This window comes from Stegastes partitus, unplaced genomic scaffold (genome assembly GCF_000690725.1).
Source record: "Stegastes partitus isolate 25-593 unplaced genomic scaffold, Stegastes_partitus-1.0.2 Scaffold394, whole genome shotgun sequence".
NCBI classification, from domain to species: Eukaryota; Metazoa; Chordata; class Actinopteri; family Pomacentridae; genus Stegastes; species Stegastes partitus.
In genome coordinates, this window is record NW_007578125.1 from 340496 (window position 1) to 359101 (window position 18606).

Here is an 18606-nt window from a genome sequence, read left to right on the forward strand (position 1 = left end):
CTTGCATATAAAGCCATATTCTCCTTCTCCTCTCCATTATATGTGCTCGAGTGTTTTAACCGCATGAGAAGGGCCACTGGAAAGAAGGAAGCACCGGTGCTTCTCTGTAATTTGGCTGCAAAAGCCCTCTAGGTTAAAGAGTTTTGTTTTGTTGTTAGGAGTGACAGTTTAAGAGTCTATCTGAAATGCCACTGGATGAATTACCCTTGCCTCAAATAGTGAGACCACACTTGGTTATGTTGACCCTTTCTTGCCAACTGCCCAAATCAATTGGTAGCCTAAAAGGTGGAGTCACCGATGACTAAAATTTATGTCATGAGAGTCGATATGCTGTTTTCATAAAACCTGAAGAGCTTTATTCATCATTTATATTCACTTATATATCACCCCGAGAGGACGCAACAGACAGATGGATATTAACATGAAATAAAAGCTGTCGGGGACTTGAACATGAAATCATTTTTCATCAGCGTCTACCTGCGCTCTTACCTTCAGGTGTGTAGCTCGCTTGAAGGCCTTCCTACAGAGGCTGCAGACATGACAGCGGTCTTTGCCGTGAGCTTGCCTGCAGTGGCGTCGCAGTGTGTTTGCGTTCTGGCACACCTGATTACAGTAGAAGCACTGGTTCCGGTTATCAGTCTCTGTCTGTGGATCTTTTCCTCCCTTATGGCCATCGCCAGAAATCTGGATTACATACAAAGACACACAGGTCCCTTAAGCTTACAGTACATAATGGTTGTTGCACCAATCAATCTCGATAATTTAGGAAAACCACAGAAATTGGAAGTTTTTGATGGATGTGTCTTTCTTTTTTTCTTACCCTCCAGACACATTAATTTATGTATAAATATCACCTAGTAGACACGTATTTCCTTAAGACAAGCGATCCATCACAGTAGATTATCTTTGCACTGTTTAGAGCATTTAAATAGTCTGCTGACTTTGTACGGCAGCTCCCATCCTATACATCTTAAGCACACAAAACTCACATTATATCCATTGTCGGACACTCCGTTTGTGGATTGGGAATGGTGGCTGACCAGTATGACCTGCTGGCCTGAGGTTCCTGGCTGTCCTGGTAGGCTGGCGTCATTCAGTACCGCCGGGAATGTCTGACCCTAAAGATCAAAAGGTGCTCTGGTAAGGCAGCCGACGAAATACGTACTTACTGGCTGCCGAACAACCCTCCAGTCTTGAAATATTGACTTTAAACCCGTAATAAAGTAATGTATTTGCAATAATGGTTTTTCATTATGTTGCACTTTTGCAGATCTAAATGTGCTTGTTTGCGTGTTCTGTGTTTTTTTTTTTTTTTCATTTTTACCTGTGCATTGAGGTTTAGAGTGACGCCATCCAGCATTTGCTGTGCGTCGGCAAGGGTTAGCGTAACGCTGCTGTCGCTAGCCGCGCCTCCCGGTGACATCACGAGACTCTGGGATGCAGCAGTGTGTGACAGCGTGGTGCTAGTTGGCAGGCTGGTGACTGACAGGAGGAAAACAGACAACAGTGTTGATACCAATAATACTGGTTCATACTGGTTCAACCACAACTGTAGCCGCTCTGCTGTAAATGTAATCATACGTATACAAACTGTATGTAAAAAAAAAAACAACGCAGTGTTCTTCACCACAACTTGAACAGGCTATGAGAACTGACTGTAGTGACCTGGACACCTCTGAGATGGTCTGTTTTTAGCGCTATTTTTTCAGCAATAGCGGTTCAATATAGTGACATTCTATAACTACTCTTAATATAGTAGTTTCCATTGTTAGTGGAAAGATTCAAAGAAAACACTACGCCGTTTAAAAGTATTCTTTTCTAACTACTTTGCATAAATTCACCACTCTAGTAGCTTAGCAGAGCTGTATTAGGTTACCACTAATAGTATCAGAATATTTCTGACTTTGGCTGCTTGAAATCCTTTCAGAATGAAGGATGGCTTTATTGCAAGGTTTACAGGTTAATTATTATTAGTCTATTATTAGTCTTAATTATTGAATAAAATCGTTCCACGCCAAGCTGAATGGTTCCTCCGTTACAATGTGAGTTGAACAATGGGCCAGTGATTGCAGGTAAGAGATAGTCGAAATGACCGTGAAATTTGGTTTGCATCTGTTGATGTGACTGCACTGCCATTCTGCTCTCCTACTTAAAAACAATGGCGTGCTCATTAGGTTGGGTCAGGGAGAAATCTTTATTATATAATGTGGCAAACAACACTAGTCAATATTTGACTTTAATTAAAAGGCCAATTTGGTACAGTTTCTCAGTCAGCGTAGGCTGGACCGTATTTGCATACAGAGTGAGAAGAATGCTTTAGTCTAATCAACAAAAGCGGAGATGTCCTCTGTCTAACACACAGTGGGAATGTTTTTCACTTGAATTGCAGGGGGGGTGGGTAATGAGGAGAGAGGGAGTTGAGACTGGAAATTGGATTGAGCTTCTAGGTGACGAGCAAACCAGTCAACAGAGCAATCAGGAATCCATCTCCCAATCAAAAAAAATAAATAAATAAATCACATTTGCTCACATCACATCCCATAAGTCGTTTACGCTCGTATCGCAGAAAGCATAATAATTAAGTGCATAAATGTCAAATAGAGTTTTTTAGACTTAAATGTAAATCTGCCTGATAGATGTGGGTTCATCATATACATGCTTGTGCTTCAGTGAAGCAAGAAAAGGAAAGAAGATGGATCGAATGTAAGACAGACTTTAGGTCAGATTAAAACCAAGGACATGAAGGTCCTGATGTCTCATTTCTACCTTCCTGTGCCCTCAGGAGGTCTTTTATGAGAGTAGCTGAGTGGAAACTTAAATTGCAAGCATGCCTGGCTCAGTTTTATCTCTGGTGCACTGCAGTTCCAGGTACAAAGAAACTATTTTGTAGGGTCCACCTATCATAGAGTGATGCTTAACTTCAAAACTTTTCCAGCATTTACCATTGTTTAGCATCTATGTTACGGCCCATGGTGTTCGTGCTGTCATATGTGGTGGACTTGTGCCAGCTGTTTGGGAAGATGGCCTGTGAAGGCCCAGCTGAAGACGTTGCTCCAGACCCACACCTGCCAGACATCAGCAATGATTGCCCTGGAGCTCCCGACCTACTCTCAGCCTTGTTCTCCCCGCCTCCAATCACATCTGATTGGACCACCACTCAGTTCCCTCCTCCAACATCCCAGCAATCACCACAGCTGGCTATAAAACCAACCAGCAACCCCTCAGTCAGGGCTGGCTGGGATTCAGTGTGAACAGTTCGCCCTGGTGCCTCTTGGTCTGTGTCTTTTGTGTTTGTTGAAGTGTAACGTCTGTTGGCAGCGGCTAATTCAGTGTGGGAGATTGAGAGAGTCTTGGTAAAGACTATGACTCCCATTAGCAGCTGCCCAGAAAATAAGTTACTCGTGTCTTGTGTTTTTTTGTTTGTGTGTTTTGAGGCACTAGTTTGTTTTAGTTTCTTTTGTTATGTGTGGATGTTGCTATCAGATTTAATTTTGGCTAAAGAGTTTAGTTTTCTTTTCTGTTAGCTAGCTTTTGACACTCTGTTCTTTGATTTTTAGCAACATCCACCAGCTTCTTTTGTATTGTCATCATTCTGTTTTGTTCATTAAGCAATAAATTGCCTTGCCTGAACTAGTTCCATCTGGTTTTTGTTACATCCAGCTGACCCTAGAGGCTGGATCGTAACAATCTATATAATGCATTAAACCAGAACTTACATGTTTAAGAACATTTTGCAGGGTTCTTCACTAGAGAAGTCAGGGGGAAACCGTAAAGCATCAGCTAGAGACAAAGATGTAAAGTTAGCTTTGAATAGTTAAATTAACACTACTTGGCAACAACTGGTCAAATCTATTATAAACTTTTGTTTCAGCTGGCAGAATTGACAGCCAAATTAATTTAAGAAACCTGTTTTTGCCTACCTCTGGGTGTAATATAACAACCATTATTCTGACACTTTCGGTGGTAAACTGATCATTATAAACAGCACATGTAACATACCAGAATTTGCTGAATCCATTATTTGCTGTCGAATTCCCATTGTGGGGTTTTTTTTTTTTTTTTTCAAATTCTATAGGATGTTGAACCAGGGCAGGTTTTCTCAGCCTTGAAAGCCTTTCTAGCAGCGATTTTCGCTTCCCACATACACTTTGATGACTCCATGCCATTTCATGAAAAGGGCATTGATTGAGTGAATGTCTGAACCCCTCTGTGAACGCTTCAGTTTTATCCAGGGATCTATCACTGGTACTGAAGGCAAGGGAAGCTTCTTTTGCATCACTGAAAGAATCTCACCCTAAGTTACACATCTGTCATCATTCATTCTCCTTTTCGCACCGGCTAAGCAGGAGAGTGAACTACATACACTCATTCAGCTGTCGGGTCTACTCTGTGTTTGACAGATAACTGCTGTTTTGGTAATCTCTACTGTTCATTCTCCACCTGTCACCGACAGAAAAGGCTTTGTATTCAGTCGCCTTGATGGAGAGACACCTCAGTCCTTCCATCCATGTGATTTATTATCATAATAACCAGCGAGAAGTGAAACTGGTCCGCCTGAATGTCTCCTCCCTTACATGATGGCAATTGTTGCAATGGCCTGCAGAAGTATAAAAAAGGATGTTCCACATAGTGCTCATGCCCATTCCATTAAACGGGTGGCAGTTTAATCAGCTGTGGGAGCAGCGTGAGTTACTGTGGTTATATTTGCACCAAGACAGCTGTGCTCCCTGTTTGTTTGCTGGGCCATAAGTAATGTCCTGAAGTCAGGAGAGGTTTTGCATAAGTTAAGTTGGTTTTGTAAAGCAAAAAAAATGCCATCAAAAAGTATTGAAATTACAGCAGATAACGTAATTAATATTCTCCCGGGTAGCAGAGGATACTACCTGGACACCAGCAGAAACATATGACTTTCCGTCTATTTCAGTTAATGAAGGAGCAAAATGTATGAGCTTACCATCGCAGACTGATCTTATCTTGTTTACTTATCATAGAGTCCGATCTGACTGATGTCCCTCTGTGAGTATTTACGGTGGAAACCTTGTGTGTATGCTAATGTGAGCTAAAAGAATACAAGCAGCAAAACAGGCTGGCAGTGAACGCAAGGAGATCGATGGAGGTAAAAGTAGTGAACAAGCACAACAGCTTTGATTTGGTAAAAAGGTGCGTCTTTTTCAGCTTGTGGAGTGCTACTGTCATTCTGTAAATCATGCTGCCTTCACCATCTTGCCTTGTCATAATACATGCGAGGTGTTTCGTGGATTCTATTACGTGTAAATATTTGGAATATCCTGTAAAACCTTTCAAAAAGAGGGCACCCCTCCAGTTACTCCCCACACTCAGTCCTCACCTGCCATTCCAGTGTTGGCGGGGCTCTGAGGTAGGAGGTGGTCGTTGGTGATGGTCAGGGTTGCACTGGTGGGCTGGCTGTTGAGCGGCGACGCCAGCCTGATGCTGCCGTTCAGCTCGGCACCGTTAGAGCTGTTATGCTGGGGGATCAGATCTTGACCTGCAAAGGTAAAATGGTGACATATTTGGAAAAACAGGGTAACTGAAAAATACATTTTTAGTTTTTTACTGCCAGTTAACTTGAATACATTTTTTTAAAACCTCTAAATACCATACAAAAAGCAATAAAACCCTTTAACATTCATGCACAGAACCATTTGTCCTAAGAACTCTTAAAAGTTAGAGCAGTTTTCAGTACATAGTGATTTATGTATGTGCCTGTATGTATGACCCCCTAAGAAAAGAAACGACTGCTTTTCTTTGTACACTCTCCTACTAGACAGTAACAGACTAGTGCTGCTGCTGAGGTATTGATATCTTACAATGGCTTACACCTGTAACTGGCTAAACTATGAAGAGAATGTAGTGGACAGTTTTAAAATTCAAATCCTTGCATAAGAGGAAAAATATGCTGTAATCAGTTCAAAAGTTATCATTTATTTAGCTATGTTTTTTTGCAATATTTGTTCATTGTTAGACAATAAATCTCCAGCCGAGGTACTGAAATGTCTTGACAGGAGACCCTTCAGGGAGAAAGTCTTCTTAAAAGGAAACCGTAAATATTTTTTTTATATGGCTGCAGGTAGCCTCTAGTTTGGGAAAACAGTCAATAAATTGCTAGAAGAAAAAACAAGAAAACCGGTATACATAAGGGAAGGAAAATGGAAAAAACAAAACAAAACAAAACAAAAAAAACACGTTTGTACATTTTTACCATGTTACTACAGTACAACTAAAAAGTACAGATAGCTTTCTGAAGATTTATTCTGAATAATACGAATTACAGTACAATCCATCAGAATACTGAATGTAAGAGCGGCGGCTGAGCAGGGCCCAGAGGAAACGCTGCCATTGATCGAGTTCTGCAGGCAGGAGTGATCTATCTTGACTTAGTGGGTTTAGTGACACAGCTGCGACGTCCCTCTATGCTGTGGATAAAACATATATCCCCGGTTTGATTGACGACCGACTGGGGTTGACGCTGATGGAGGGAAGTGAAAAATGATACCACTCCTAACTTCGAATACCGCTGTGAATACTGTGAAGCAGCTTCAAAATGAAAGAAAAGGCCATGAGGAATTACTGCCTGTTTCTCTCTCTCTGCCTGCTAGCGTGTTCACCTGAGAGAGGAAATCAATAGATGCTGCACTGATCCCTATGGGTATTTATATTCCATGTTTGTCTGATACTGATAGCCTGTTTCAGTTTTTGTAAAAAAAGACAGTGTAGTTGTTTGTATGTTATTCTGATGGGCCTGAGGGCCTTTATCCGGCGGTTCATACCTGATATGGTGAGGGTGATCTCCTGAGGGTTTCCTGCTGCACTGCTGGAGCCAGCAGCTGAAGCCTGGGCCTGGACCTGGGCGAGGGCTTGTGTCAGGCTGGAATTGTTGATGGTCAGAGTAATTTCCTGGCCGCTGCTGCCTCCAGCTACTAGCCCAGAGCTGCCCATGACATGGCTAAGGTCCTGAGAACCTGCGCAACCCCCGGTAAGGCATAGGTAGTGATTAAGCGTGTAACAGAGTGTGACTAGCAAGTAATTGCTTCACTTAAGGCCATGACACATACCGGCGGCGTCCTGCTCAGAAAGTCCGGCCATTGTGACCTGCGCAGGTGCGATGGTGGAGGGCTGCAGGGCCAGGCTGGTCAGTGGGTGGATGACGACGTTGGCCGACACCGAGGGGTCGGTCGTGGACATCAGCTGGCTGCCGGAGTGCGAGACCAAGCCGGTGTCGACGCTCAGGGGCTGAGAGAGGAGGCCGCCCTGCTGTAAGGTCTGCTGGAAGAGGGTATGGTCGATCTGGAAGAGAAAAAACAACTTCAGATGAAAACGGAGATGTTATAATAAGGAAGCAAATGGAGTCTGTGTGAGGAGGAAACCGCCTCAGGTTGTTTTCTTAAAAACACGGGGAACGAGTCGGCAAAGTTCTTCTTTTTCACACTTTTCACCAAATCTTTGATGTATGGTTTTAAATGAAATATAATGCGCCTCTGAGATGGCGTCTATGCAATTTTTTTGAGGAGATGACTTTCATTACCCTCTGCGACATCTGATAAGAACAGAAAACAGTGGTTTGTTAGATTTCTTGATGTCCAAAAAAAATCTGAAATATGAGTGTATGGACATTCTTTTCTGCTGAAGTGCATTTAGTTCAATTCTCTGTTCCGCAAATTATGGGTGCCATTAATGTGAACATTATAATTTAGTTTCATAGTGATAAAGAGTTAGTGTATTTAAATAGTTTTAACAAGCTGTTTAATTCTTGTATTCATTATTTATTCTCGCATGGTTTAACTTTCAACAAGAAATGCCCTTTACTGACTATGAGGACAACAGTGATAATGAAATATCTCGCAAACAAAGCACCACTGTGGAGGATACACGATAAACATCCTTCTTCTCATTATTATGCTTTATGAGTTGAGGACAAAAGACATCAGTAACGACACTGTCTGAATAATTTCAACTCAGCATTAAAAAACATCTAAATGGATTAAAACCCCAGTGTGCAGATTAGAAGTGCCAGAAACAAAATATTAAATACGAAAAATATTGGTTTTACATTTGACTGAACAAACTCATTATTAGATTGCTGTGCAACAGCTCTATGGAATCTTGTATTGGTGCTCTTGTGGGACTATCCCTCAGCTACGCTGCTCATTTGAGTACACACTGTAGACAAACACTCACTAGTCAAATTGTGCAAAGAAAAAGTCTTGCATTGTAGAGAACTGCTTATACAGTTAAGCCCAAATTCATTTCATATTCATGCCAAACTTTGATTTATGGTGATTTCTCATATCACCAATAGGTTTGTTCTGGCTGAAAATGACATGAACAGGAGAAAAAAAGAAGTTATGACATTTTTTAAAAAGTTAATGCTGAACTATTTCTATGGATACTTTTACATTTATAGTAAAAATCTCATGTCAAAAACTGTTTAAACCCTTGCTCATCTGTTCTGTAGCTGGATGGGGATGAAATGATGTTGTTGAAACACAAGGATGTGGCTTTTGTTTGGCAAAGGAAAGCTGAAGCATTCAACCCCAAGAATGCAATCCTAACGGTCAGGCACTGTGTTGGGAATGTAATGATTTGCAGTGTTTTTCAGGAAAAGACCCAGCCAACCTTGCTAAAGTAAACAGCATCGTAAGAACAGAGGAATAAATTAATATTCTGGAGGAAAACATCAGGCAGTCTGCAGAAAAAAAGTTGCCAAGGGCAGCATTGGACTTTCCAGCAAGACAATGGTCTGAAACATACGGCTAAAACGATCGAGAAATGGATTCTGAATGGTGGCAAATAAAGTTTTTGTCACTACTTACTGAGCTACAGGATGGACACTTCTGGAAATGGCATTTTTAGTAAACATGAAAAAAACGAACCATGAAATAATTGAAAATATATCATTTACATCCATAGTACAATGTCTTTCTGTGTTTTGTCACTTGTTTATGTGATTTTCAGGCAGAAGAAACCTTTGAGTTCAAGAAAAAAAAATCATTATAATTAAAAATTTGGTAGTAATAACAAGAGGCTTATCTGTGTAATTATTAGCAAATACATTGCCAGCGTGTCAACACAGCTGCAGCAAAAAGCCTAAGTCAGTAATTAAAACACATCCCACGCAAAAGCAATCTTTGATCTGTTAGTTAGAAGCTACTGAGATTTTAAAGAGCTACTCAAAAAAAATGTGATTGATCAGGCATTATCACATCTAAGAGCCATTTTACAGAAAGTAATTGGGTGACATGATGTGAATACACACCAAAGAAGTAATAAGAAAGTCCACTTTAGCTTAGGTTCGTCTTCTTATAAGTTTGTTGGTATAAGACAAGATGTAAAGCGAAATGGTATTATTAGAAAAATATGCTCCAATCTTTACATTATTATGACGTTTTTAATGAACTGTGGCCTGGTTGTACTCCACTGAGGTTGTGTATATGGACAACACTGTGGACAAGATGGGTGCATAGTGTCTGGTCTGCTTGGAGGATGCTTTTTAGTACATGTGCCGTAAGTAGGTCAGCATCTAAGAGCATATGTGATTGTCATCACAAAAAATTGGACGGTACATGGATGCCTTGTATACATCTTCTGATTATGAAACTTGTATAATTTGGTTGCATTCACTAACAATCGTAGCGGATCATAGTGTAATATGTGAAGGTTTGGGTCATGAGACTTGAAAAATGTAGAAACTGCTGTGGAGCACAAGGTTTTTGACAACTTAAAGGTCCTTTATGAAATGCCTTTCTATCAGATTAAGGCAAGTGCCACATGTCCCCAGAATGTTTATTCTCAGTTTCAGTGCCAAGTACAAGATGGATCATTAAATATACCATACCATTATAATTCTAGTTTCAGCCCTGCTCCAAACAGGCTATTTAAGTATCTGTAGCTTTAAATCCAACTGAGCTGCTGCTAAAACACATCCCTTTGAAGATGATGGAGGATTCTTCCCACCCTCTCCACAACACAGTGAGGAATCAGCAGAGTGTGTTCGGTGGGGGGCTGCATCGGTTTCGCTGTGGAGCGGGGAGGTGCAGGAATTCGTTCCTGCCGGCGTACATCGCCTTGGGGGGCGGGTCTGACTGGCTGGCGGTTGACTGACTGAATGATCGTTGTTGTTGTTGTGTGGAATGTATGTTGTGTTGTTTAGAAGAAAAAAGTGAGCTTTTACAATATTGAATTTCCCTTCTGGGATAAATAAAGTATTTTTCATTTCATTTCATTTCTTTCAGGAAGAGGGCAACAGGCACATCTCTCTGCATCCACTCTGGGCGTATTCCAATATCCATACTACCATATTAAATAGAATGCCAGAGAAAGATTTTGTATGTCCCAATAAATGCCAGGAAGTCTTGCTACATGCTGATTTTGCAGCACGCAGGCCAGAATGCTTTTGTCTGCTCAGTTACGTCACCTCCGTCGTGGTGTCTCGCGTTTTTATAAAAAGGCTTAAGCCACAAACAGATGACAGCTCATTTCACCGTACAGATTGTGACTGTGAAGGTGCAATATTGTGACAAACTAGAATGTCCCAATTGTCTGAATATGACATGAAACAGTTCACACTTAGTAGGAGCAGCTGTAGCATGTGGACACAGCCTCTATTGAGTGAGTAGCAGAGATGAGCCCAAAAGGGGAGGAGTCACGTGGGGGGAACGGTGCTTATCCCGTTGTGACATCACAACAGGCGACGAACCTAAATGACTCATTCAGAGACACACTTTCTAAACTCTGTAGAAAGGAAACAAAGACGATCTTTTCTCCTGGTTTGTGGCTCTCAAGACAGACTGGGGAGAAATCATTATGTGAAACCCTGGATTTTGCATAACGTGGCCTCTGTCAGGTCAAGGTGATGGCAGACATGGATAATAACACAAGGTTTCAGTAACCTGTAGTGTGATGTTGTTGATGTTGCTGGTATCGATGCCAGAAATCTGGACGTTCGGGCACACGAGGTTGGCGGGCGTCAGCTGCAAGTGGAGGCCATCCAGTGTGGTCAGGCCGTCTGGGAGAGACACAGTCAGGTCTCCTGCAGCTGCAGCAAGCACACAAACACACAGGTATTAAACATTAGTGCAAAATTAGGCAAGTATTAAAATCTAAATGTCACACTAATTAACCTTTCAGGCAGCAGAGGGACATCGAGTAGAATATTTTTCTGCTGCTACATGTGTTTTGGAGTTTATACAGAATCTACAGCTCAGCTCAACTAACTGTTCACGCCAGAAAAATTCAGTTTGAAGAGGTACTGAGAGGCTGAGAGGTACTTTCATGATAACAGATGAGAATGACCCTGGAGGTGGATGCATTAATGTTACATTTCATGTCAAAGGCCACATATGCCGGCATGATATCCAACACATCACATGCACCGCTACGCTTCTTAACTACTAAAAAAAAAACCCTGATGGTTTCTGATGAAGGACGGATATCTGAAGTAAGAGGCTCTGAGGAACTCATGAATAAGTTCCGCCAAAAGACTGACAGACAACAAAGAAAAATTTGTAATCTTTTCCCCACATGATGAAAGAGAGGGAGTGGAGTGAGCTCTTATAAACTGGAGAAAGCAAGGAGACTGAGAGGAAAAAATAAAAATAAATTTGGAATGGCTTGAAGAAAAAAGTAATGACTGTAGAGAGTTTTGGAAAACTCCGGTAGCAATACAGCGAAGGTAGTTTCAAAGCAAGCCACAAATCAGTCTATAACGTCAGTTAATTTGGAATGTTTTAGAGAACATTCAGAAATTACTGCTGCTCCCTTATGAATAATTTTTCATACCCCAGTGGAGCAAACAACATTTTTAATAATTAGTTTCCTTCTGATCAGAAACCCGTTTTATTTCTTGCAACCCCCGAATCCAAACTTGGGGAACTGGAGCTAGTCTGAAAACAAAACTTCCTTAACTTGTGCAATTGTTTCAGTGAATGTTACATAAAGTCCTCATCAAATGAGTAATTGTAAATATGAAATACAACCTAAATTGTTGACAATCCTCTTGTAGTGTTCGAGGCTTAGTATCATTTCCACACACAGGGGAGCCTTCGATGCTCTGCTGTTGAAAGTGTGAAAGCCTGCTACAGAAGATTAAAAGACCTTGTTCTTTGATATCTTGTTTTATCTCTCTCAAAAACGCTTCTAAGCCGAGTACAAACAGCACAAGAGTTTGTTTTGGAAGTACGCTAATGGATTTTTTGTATCACATTGAGATTTATCCGTAGAACAATCAAATGGAGTCCTGTGATTGGAGCACAGGAATCACACAGAAGGTGGCTTGTGGTGATAAAGCACCTTTGTCCTCCGAGTATTGGCCTTTTCAGGCACGGTGATGTAAATGATGTTATCCAGAGCAACAGGTCTGATGCTGTTGAAAGATAACCGGACAGCTGGCGAGAGATATTCTGATCCCTGCAGAATTAATCATCAGCCTGACATTTACGGAGTCAGATATGTCAGTACAGTCAAACACAACTTGGTAAATAACAAGAATAAGAATGTGCTAGAAAATAAAACTTCTATACAACTGAACTCCTGATAAAGCTGTTGTCATTTACATATTCTTCTGTTTCTGTTCTCAGTAGTGACGGAAACACAGCCCAGTATGTTAATCACTTCAAGCTGCTCCACTAAAATCCTGAATCTATAACATCGATGGCATCAAACAAAGTCACCATACCCGTAAGTTAAAGGCTATACTGTGACTACATTTAGATGTAAAATCATCATTGAGAGATGAAGTCCATCTGGCACTGAACATCATCCAGGCCATTGAGCTGTCACTCAAAAATGTTTTAGCCAATGAGGATGCACCCCTGAAAAATAAAGTAAAATAAATAATCCGTCCATGTGAAAGGGTTTGTCTCATACAGGATCGATTTTACTGCAAAACTCTTCCCACGGTCATCACACTTATACGGTCTTTCTACTGTGTGCATCCTCCTCAAACAAGAAGACGGAGCAAATGTGACAGAAAAAGTACAAGACCAATAGTTTACACAATTGTACAATTTGCTTGTAAGACTAAGTATTACTTCGGAGATGACACTGCTTCTGTGGTTTTTTTCTCACTTCAATTCTTGTCTGATATTTAAATTTTGTTTGATTATATGACAAAAAAATCTGACTCAATTAAGTCTGTTTATCCTCTAAACTGATGCTTTTTGTCCATATTAACTGTGAGTTAGTAAAACCAAAGCTCTACAACTACAACAACAACAAAAAAAAACGAATGTCCACTTCTACAGCTCTGCAAACATTTTTTTTCCCCTCTTGGTGTATGTTTTTGAGAGCACATGCATTGATCCATCCACAATCCCTACCTGACATGGAGGCAGGTAGGATGGCCTGTCCTACTAGCCCCGGTTGCAGTAGATTCTGGTCAAACTGCCCTGTCAGGACTTGATTGGCTGGGAGGTAAATGCTGGGGTCAGAGTTGGGCGTTTGTAGCAGGCCCACGGGTTGAAGAGCCTCCGAAGCGGCCGGCTGCTGCCCCTGACCCGACGCCACGGTCTGCCCGGCACCCGGGTCTTGCCCCTGTCTGGACTGACCGCCAGACAAGGAAGACCTCTTGGATTTGCGACTGTCGCTGTTTGGACGGAAGTGACACTGGATGTGGGTTTTGCGGTGACCTGAAGTCCTGAAGCGGAGTTCACAGAAGGGGCATTTGAAGGGCTTGGAGCCAGTGTGGAGGCGCATGTGCACCTTGAGGCTGCCTTTTGTAGAGAAGGAGGTGTTGCACATATGACAGCTGAACAGTTTCTGACCTGCAAAGAATAAGGAGGGTATTATTAATAGTCAACTGAATATGAATTAAGATGTCTCTTTGTGGTGAGAATTTAAACAGTTTATCCATTATTGAGAAAAATCTATTTCTGTACGTTCCTTGACTGTTGCAAATTCTAGACTCTACTTGATTAAACAATTGACTGTCATAATGAACCACTAACCTGTATGTGTTTTCACATGGCAGTCCAGGGTTGACTTCACTGTAAAACTCTTCCCACAGTCATCACACTTGTACGGTCTTTCTCCTGTGTGGATCCTGATGTGCCTAGACATTGAGATATACCGACATAGTCAAACTTGAATAAGGAGGAAAAATGAGAGATTTAAGACTGGCAAAATGACAAAGTGCGTGCAATAGCGATTGCAAGAGTGAAGTAATGGAAAAAGTCATCAGAATATACAATCTTATTATCACCTGAGAGCTCTCTTCCACCTCATGCCTTTCAGTGCTGCTTGTTGCATGAGCTTCCAAGACACTGCAAATGCCCCCTGACTCTGAATATGATAACTTAAAAAATTAATGTGGCTCACTGGTGAGCATCTGAGAGGAATAGGAAAAAAAGCTCTGTTTGAAGAGAAGTGTTGTGGACCAGCTTCTTCTAGCTTCAAACACATTTTAATTTTAATCTTATTAGATTGAAAACCCTTTAAATACAATATTTGAACAAGAAAGTTACATGATTTCTGTATATTTTATTTGTAAAGGTTTAAAAGGCCTAATCTAACCTGATGGCAACCTGAATCTCCATAATGAAATGGCAAATGCATGATTAAAAGGTTAAGCTGTATGTATTGATAGAACGATGTAGCAGTCAACTATTGGTCTGTGAACCACTGACACAGATTTAACATGTTGATTTGTCACATACTCGTATAGTAGCGAAAAGTGTACTGTTTTGAAGACTTGAGTTTACTATTCAGCTGTTGCCATCGTGTTCTTTCAAAACCGGATGTAACAAGCGAGGGGTTGATGTGACTGAGACCTCGAGGACACTACGCATGGCAAGACATGTTCACAAGTTAGCTCCGCCCTAAAGTATACCCTGCTTTGTTGTCTATTTTACTCAAAATGAAACAATAATCTACAAAATCAACAGCTTACTGTATTTAAAGAGTATTAAAACTAGTGGTTGCAACCATAAACTCATTTTGGTTAAAGGTTTTCTGAGGTACAAGACCAATGAAGAAGTTGTGCGCTTTTTCATAGATATTAAGTTTATGACAAAAGTGATTGATTTTAAGTCAATGGTTTAAAGTCTAACTCACTCCTGTGTTTTATACACAGTGTATTACTATTACTTACTGTGGTGGCACCTTCCTTATGAACTCGTATAATTATACAGTAGGACTCAAGATCCTGTTACATGGTAAAGACATACTAAAAAAAAATACTTAAAAAAAAACTTTTGACAGATGCCTTTTCTGTTCTTTGCTGTTTTCAGTTGCTCCACCAAAAAACGTCAATTTTGGTAGAAGAAACTGAAAGGGGAGAGTCACGAACCGCTGTTTTGGTTTCCAGCATGGATCCGATGGTGAGCTGTAATCCTGCTGATCTCCTGTCAGCTTGGTTTCTTTTTCCGTCACACTTCTGCAGCATCGCTTGTTTTCAGTTTGTACAATGTGATCTATTTCATTTGATAGCTGTGCAAAGATTGATGAATAATGATGATTGAGAACCAAAAGGCTGTTCCCACTGGGTTTAACTAGTTACTGTTACTCAGAAAACAGTGGTATGCTAATGTTTCTATTTCCAAAAGTTTTGTCATGATTCATTTCAGACTAGTGGCTTCAAGACTGAAGAAGTTTCCCAAACAACCTATTTAGATTTTGCCTTATGATGACCATATTTCTTCTAAATTCCTTCTCAGAACAGGCGTGGTATTTACCTGACGAGGTCGCTGGGCTTCTTGAAGCTCTTGGGGCAGTAACTGCAGCAGTTGGCGAACTTGGGTTCTGTTTCCAGCTCCACAGCTTTGTCTTTGATCTCGCTGATTCGATCCCTTTCAGCCGCCGACTGGGCGAGGATTCGCTCTGACACAGAGGCCTCCTCGCCGGGATCCTTCGCCAGCTCGGCCGCTTGCTCCTCAGTGAAAGTGATGATTTCCAAGCCTCTCCTCTTGGACGTCTTTTGTTCACCTTCCTCATCGTCTTCTTCTTCCTCCACGTCTTGACTATCCAGACCTATAACTGTGATGAGTGAAGTCTGTCATTACTACTACATACTAGCCACTACTTGACCAAGAGTGAAGGAATGATGGAGTGAAGGAAAAGCAGCCAGAAAGTGTTCATGGAACTGCTGGAAAAATATTCCTTATAAAGCTGGTTGAGAGAAACTGTTATAAAAGCAAAGTGTGGCTCTTTTGAAGGATCTAAAATTTAAGACATACATTTGCTCTGTTTTATATCTGCTTTTTTGTTCACTACATGACTACCTATGTGTTATTTACTTTTCTGGGAGTCTTTAATTTTGTTCTATATTGTAATTGTAAAAACAAGGAAAGCTCCTGGTACATTCATACTTTAACTGGTACTGTTCACTTATCCCAATAAAAAGAGATACTATGTCCACACACAACAGATTTGCTGTTTCAAAACAATGACAAACCTATGTATTAAATCTGGAGTAGGCAGTAATTTGTGGCATTGCTTGACAAAGACTAAATGATGACCTTTCACTATGTAAAATATATAAATATATAAGTCAAATGGTCAGGGAGGAAACTAGACTTCTGTGCCTAATCTTGGCTCCGTTTTTAGACGTTAGGAAATCCACCTTGTGACAGGACGGTTTGGCCAATCGCAGGTATTCTCAGAGAGACGGCGTTGTTCCTATTTACTGTTTTACAAATGCAGATGCAGGAAAAGTTGCTTTTCCAGATTGACATCTGTTAGTATTCGCAAAGCATGCTCACAGAAGGGAGTTACGTTCAGTAACTACGATATTCTGAGCCTAGCGTTCTCCTCCTGGATGGGAAAGCTGCTAATTTCATTTTCCAGTAATTCCTAAATGTGTTGTGGTGGTTGACGAGGTCGTGTAGGTAGAGTTACCATGCAAGATGACGATGAGTGTCTGTAGCCAAATGCATATGCCTGTGCTTGTCTTGAAGGCTGTCTTTTTCGATTTTTTTTTCATTTTTTTTCTTGCCTTTTCCAGATTCCTGTGTCGCCCAGATTTAATTCAGAGATCAATCTGCCCCATGCTGATCAACTGTACCTTTAATGTTCCCCTTTCCCTGCCTATTTGAATCATTTTCACACCACTAGAAAGTTTGCTGTCCAACTTTCAGAACTTTTTCCTAACTTTGGAGAAGCAATGGAATATGAATGAAAAAAAAAGTGTTATGAAATAAATCATTCAAATGTCGTCCGAGCATCCTTACTCTGATCGTCCACAGCGTGCTCCTTCTTCATGTGCCTTTTACACAGCAGGCTGGTCCGGAAGCTCTCATCACACATGGAGCACTTGAAAGACTTGATGTGGATAATCATGTGGCGGTTCAGGCTGCCATTGGTGGTGAATGAGGCGTCACAAACATTACACTTAAAGGGCTTCACTCCTGTCAGTGAGAGATTACACAGGCAGGGTTTCATCGGCTGTCTTCAGGTTTTAGGAAGTTGCATTTAAAAGCCCTTTAGTGATTTTTACTGCGAGAAATTTCTGGAGATTTAAAAATATAAATGAGAAAACTGGACAACTTTCTAGTGTCTAATGTAAGTTTGCACATAAACACAATGTTAATACTACACTCCCCGTATTTATCATGTACATTTTAAAACTAGTAGCTCTAATAGTTATATTCAAACACTCCTGAACATTATTTTTTTCCTACATAGGGAATAAGGATTTTTCTTCTTTTCTTCTTTTACAGGTTTTACGTTGCACTACACATCATGAGGACTGACTTTGGAAGTCAATGGTGTAGAAGTGCTTTTGAGACCAATTTAAATCTTTTTAGATTTGCAATTGTGGTGTTAATTAAAAGTAAGCAAGGTCGACTTTGGAAGACAAGGGAATAAAAAAAAATATATTTGTCACAGTGTAAAGGTTAGACTGAATAAATGACCAATTTAGTGATTGACCTTTAAAGGCTATGAGTGTGGACAATGGCAATAAACTAGGAAGCCTGCAGACAACGTTGTAGTGCAAGCTTACCTGTATGCGTATTGAGATGAGACTTTAGTACTCCGGATGATACAAAGGCTCGTCCACAGAGGTGACATGGGAATGGTTTCTCCCCAGTGTGGGATCTTACATGCTGCTTCAAATGGCTCGACTTTTTAAATCCTTTATTGCACCAATTACACCTGAAGATGAAAAAAAGCAAAAAAATATATATAATTACTGTTATTTATGACAACGCAAAGTGAACTGATTTGTGGAATAGACCAATACGTTTTATTGGAAAAAGAGAGATTCATACAGTCTACATATTGACCGTTAAAAGCTTGTGTTTCTAGAAAACTCAGGTTCCCTCACACTATTTAAACTAAGCTTCATTCTTCAGCTTGTAAACCCAGAGGCACCGAGTTGTGCTTTCTGTCTAAACTTACTAGACCCAAACCGCATAAGTGACCTGACTGACTTTCGTAGACACAACTCAAGAGAATTCTAAATGAACAGGAGTCATCAAAAACACCACCTAAACTGCAGTGATGTGACTCAGTACAGGTTCCTAACAAAATGATAAGCCTTTTGCTGACAGGCAAGGGCCTGCAGTCCCTGAAGTAGCTGGCAGGTGAAGTTTTGTTGTTTTATTGCACAGGGATGTACGTGCAACTGCTAGCTGTGCTGTGTGAAGTTCTTTT

At 40.8% G+C, this 18606-nt stretch overlaps 1 protein-coding gene across 2 annotated transcripts in view; it reads right to left on the reverse strand.

Moving 5' to 3' along the window:
* Positions 1-18606, reverse strand: part of znf236 (zinc finger protein 236) — a 68980-nt gene that overhangs the window by 14740 nt on the left and 35634 nt on the right. For both annotated transcript variants that reach the window (XM_008285286.1, XM_008285287.1), the window contains exons 18-29: positions 17954-18105; positions 17181-17357; positions 15687-15987; positions 13962-14065; positions 13335-13778; positions 10908-11053; positions 7074-7305; positions 6789-6980; positions 5348-5506; positions 1325-1482; positions 990-1118; positions 490-684 (exon numbers count right to left, since the gene is read on the reverse strand). In XM_008285286.1, the coding sequence (XP_008283508.1) occupies positions 490-684; positions 990-1118; positions 1325-1482; positions 5348-5506; positions 6789-6980; positions 7074-7305; positions 10908-11053; positions 13335-13778; positions 13962-14065; positions 15687-15987; positions 17181-17357; positions 17954-18105 (2389 nt within the window). The remainder of the gene's footprint in view (positions 1-489; positions 685-989; positions 1119-1324; positions 1483-5347; positions 5507-6788; positions 6981-7073; positions 7306-10907; positions 11054-13334; positions 13779-13961; positions 14066-15686; positions 15988-17180; positions 17358-17953; positions 18106-18606) is intronic.